The 4,317-nt window shown below is 39.1% G+C and overlaps 1 protein-coding gene across 1 annotated transcript in view; it reads left to right on the forward strand.

Annotated features, from left to right (window-relative positions):
* Positions 1-1,244, forward strand: part of ddx1 (DEAD (Asp-Glu-Ala-Asp) box helicase 1) — a 9,321-nt gene extending 8,077 nt beyond the window's left edge. The window contains exon 26 of the mRNA XM_032542396.1: positions 638-1,244. Within this exon, the coding sequence (XP_032398287.1) occupies positions 638-768 (131 nt within the window). The 3' untranslated portion in view covers positions 769-1,244. The remainder of the gene's footprint in view (positions 1-637) is intronic.
* Positions 1,245-4,317: the final 3,073 nt, after the last annotated feature.

A 4,317-nucleotide genomic window follows, 5' to 3' on the forward strand; every position in this document is an offset into this window, starting at 1 on the left:
TTGCCTCATGCTGAAGAGGAAGTGCCTTTGAAATGGGTCTTTCAACAAGACAATGACCTAAAACACGGCAGTAAACAACCGAAGTCTTGGTTCAAGATTGATGTTATGGAGAGGCCAGCCCGATCCCCGGACCTCAATCCCATAGAACATATGTGGGGTGACATCAGAAATGCTGTTTCTGAGGCAAAACCCAGTAGGAATTGTGGAATGTAGTTCAATCGTCCTGGGCTGGAATACGTGTTCACAGGTGCTAGAAGTTGGTCGACTCCATGCAACACAGATGTGAAGCAGTTCTCAGAAATAATGGTTATGCAACTAAATATTAGTGCAGTGATTCAAAGTAAAGCAAACCCTTGAGACATTTTTCAGTTAGAGTTTGTAAAGAAAAATGCAAATACTACTATTTTTTGAGCAGCCTAATATTCTTTTTTCTTCACTTTCTGTAAAGGTAGAACACAAACTTGATGTGAATTTTGGTCATGTTTTGATTTGGAATTGAATGTTTAGTGTTCCCAATGCATGGATATTATGGAATTCAAAGCTATTCTAAGGATTTTGAGCATTATTCTCTTTTTTTAACTGTACATTCACTGCTTTTAAGTTGAGCTTGACCAACTAAACTGTTGCTCTTGCCTAGGTGGTAACTACAAGGGTCATGTGGATATTCTGGCCCCGACAGTCCAGGAGCTGGCTAACCTCGAGAGAGAAGCCCAATCTTCCTTCCTTCACCTGGGATACATGCCAAACCAGCTTTTCAGAGCCTTCTAAACACAGCCCAACTGGCACAACCCTGTAGGCTGCACTGAATGGAGCATATTCACATGGGTTAGGATACAACCAAGAGGATACAAAGTCTTTAGCAACCAAGCAGCAGTGGGCTTTTATTTTTCAACATATAAACGATTTACATGTAATGTATACTACAAGGTGGCAAAATGCATTTCGCTGCTAATGAAAAACTTCTCTACAGTCTGTATCCACAGGATAAAGTTCAGCATTAGTGCTGTGGAAGTTGGAAGATTGTAAGCATTTAGCATGCAGAACTCCATAGGCCTTCACTACGCTGCTTGAAAGAATAGTATGAAATGGAATGGAATGCAAAACCTAATTTGTTGGATTTCTGTGTTTTTGTTTTCTGATTGATACGGATTAATAAAATATTTAAGTTTGAGAGTAATATGCTAAAAAGACCATGTAATTAAGTGGCTGTTTTCGTTCCTGAAATAAACTTGTGGTCTGCGCAGTTTGGTTTAATTTACTTTTTCTTATTTGCTCCTCAGAAAGGAAGAAAATTTATATCAGTTGTAAATGCCTCTTATGTTGAATTTACTCAGTGTTAAGAATTCAACTTGAGAAATTCCAACAGGCAGCAGGAAAACTGTTCCATGAAAAATGGTCGACGCTTTTGATGATTTGTTTTATTGAATATAGTGCTTCAAGATCAAACTGGTCATGGAAAAACTAAGCCATCACTTATTCTATAATCCAGTGTATTTATGTAAAATCTCATTTTAAATCACGTACCATTATTTTTTTAGACACTTTCATTTTGAAGTATCCCGGTGTTTCACCGAATGCTGTGACCCATCCGGAACTGTGACCGCAGAGGGCGCTGTCGCTCATGGTCTACCCGTGCGTGGTAGAGAGTCTACGTAAACGGCGTAAACATTAACACGTTACACTCACATTTTGTAATTTTTTCACCATTTGGCCATATTAACCACCTCAGGCATAGTGACATATGTTTATCTGAAAGTAAATAAAATATATTAATACACATTTTCTCTGAAATGATAAAGGAGTCAAACTTAAATATTTTTGGGGTAGTTATTTCATCCCTTCACACTAATCTGGACACGTGTTGTTATTTTGAGTCATCACAGAGCCAGTACTTCAGAAGGTCACCCTATCTGACAAGTAGCAGCTATCAGAATGTGTGACCCCACTGTAACTTAGTGAAGGAGTCAAACTTCTAAATATTGTTTGGGGTATAGTTAGTTCATCCCTGGTCTGGACACATTGTTTTTTTACGTATCGTCACCACAGAGCCAGTACTTCCGTACTCCAGATTAGTGTGAATGGATAAAATAACTACCACCAAAAATATTTTGAAACCTGACTCCTTTATCATTTCAGAGAAAATGTACCTTAATATATTTTATTTACTTTCAGATAAACATATGTCACTCTGCCAGAGGTGGTTAATATGGTCATGGTTACCCAAAAAATAACAAAATCATGCCCGTGAAAAAAAGAAAAAGAAAATGTGAATGCAATGTGTTAATATTTACGCCGTTTGCGTAGACGCTCTTCTTCGCCCTGCATTGGCTACCACGCACGGGTAGACGATGTGCCACAGCGCCCTCTGCGGTCACAAGTTTTGGTGGTGGGTTTGTTTTGGTTTACAGCTTTAGGTAGAACACCGTCTCGATCAAATCATCAGTTCCGCTCGAATCGGCATCGTTTCTTCACGAAGAGATTTTAGTCTTTGAATTTGAGACAGTAGTTTGGAAAACTACTCTGTCTTATCCTAACAAAGAAGAAGAACATCTCGGCGATTGTGCAACCTGCATTTGGTACGTGTAACACTCGTTTGTGTGTGGATAATAGATCCACGAGGATGTGTTTTTCTCAAAATGAAATCCATGGCTGGGCTGGTCTGTCTATCCCCTGGATGCCAAACAATGGTTGATATCTTTTTGTAATTACAATATACGAGATCATAAGTGCTAAATTTGAGTAGTGGAGACTCATTCGGATCCACGAATGTTTTACCTGCTTCGTCGCTGTAAATTGGCTAAGTAGATGTTTTGTAGCTTTAAAGATTGCCACGTAAGGGAGAAAGAAGCTACCGCTAGATTCACTGAGTGCCAGGCCATTAAGGTTGCTGCACGATTTACACTATAACAGTGCTGGGAGAAAAAAAGTGGAATGTAGTGTTGAAATCAAGATATTGAAAATGGCGTTTATTGGGGGAGGAAGAATGGAGCGCACGCTGTTTGGCAAAACAAGAAATGCCCTTGTTGTGTTTATTTCAATATTAGCTAACTTCCGTGATTAAATGTACTAAGAATATTCAGTAAAGTACTATACGTAAGTACAATTATGAGGTTATTGTACCATGTAGGGCTTGTATGTTGCAGGGAAGGTGTGGGACCAAAAAGTCTACTTGGAAAATGTTTAGACCACCTGGGGGTGGGGCAGGTGGGGCGTTTTTAGGACTGGAGGAGGTTTGGGCTTATACTACGTACAAGGAAACCCGTAACTCGTGTTTTCACAACCTTCTAGCTACCTGTGAAAGTTTCCTGGAACAGCAGTTAAACCCGTAACTTACTACTCGGGAACTTTTACCAGATCTTTGTACTCCCAGTTACAGTTTTGACATCACACACACATAAACAACAATGTCGACCCCTGTTGATTCTGTACAGACGCCTGTGATTAATAGTGAGAAATGGAAATGAATAGACATAAATAGGAAACGTAAAGTAATTCCGCACATTGTAGCTAATCAAAACAATACACATACGATTGTTTACTACTACAGGTTATGTGTATTAAATGAAGCACAAAATGTGTTACAAACTAGAAGTCGCTAGTATCAGCTAGCGGCTACAGCTGCTAGCAGATACTAGCGTTTTCCGATATAGAGTTCCTATAGCCGACGCTAACGCTAGCTAAAAAATGTTAAACATTAAAGCGTAACTCTCTCCAAAATGCAACCTAAGGTATTGTTGTGAATGTACCCGAGTTAAACGTACATTTAAAAGCATAATTAGGAAGGAAGCACCACTTTTAAGATTTACCGTATTTTCGTTTTTCGGTCAAATGGCCTTTTGAATGGAAGTGCTAGGGGCACTACTATGATAACTTAAAAATACCTATTTTTAAAACGCAAAGAAGGCTCGACACAACATGAAACTTTTGCTCAAAGTATCACCAGGGGCTCTACACATGAACTCGAGCATTGAGAACATTATTTGTGTACACAGTTTACTAAAAAGAGAGGTTTTCAAGGACTCGCTTTAGCAGTTGTTGGTTTACGCTATCCGCCATCTTGTCTGTCAAAAAGGGTCGATCTCTGAATGCGAATGAACGGACTCCTAAATGAAGACTTGTCATTCTTATGTGAGGCTCCTTTTTCAACTTCAAGGTCAATATTGTTTTTCACTAATGACAAAACAAACAAATTATCCTTGCATTTATGGAACTAAGCTTTAGAAGCATTTCATCTTTACTCTCCTCCCTCGACTATTTTTGACTTGTTAGATGGACGGCGAGCGGAAAAACCAACAGCTACAGTGAGTTGTTAAAACC

The sequence above is a fragment of the Etheostoma spectabile genome, chromosome 18 (genome assembly GCF_008692095.1).
Source record: "Etheostoma spectabile isolate EspeVRDwgs_2016 chromosome 18, UIUC_Espe_1.0, whole genome shotgun sequence".
Lineage (NCBI taxonomy): Eukaryota > Metazoa > Chordata > Actinopteri > Perciformes > Percidae > Etheostoma > Etheostoma spectabile.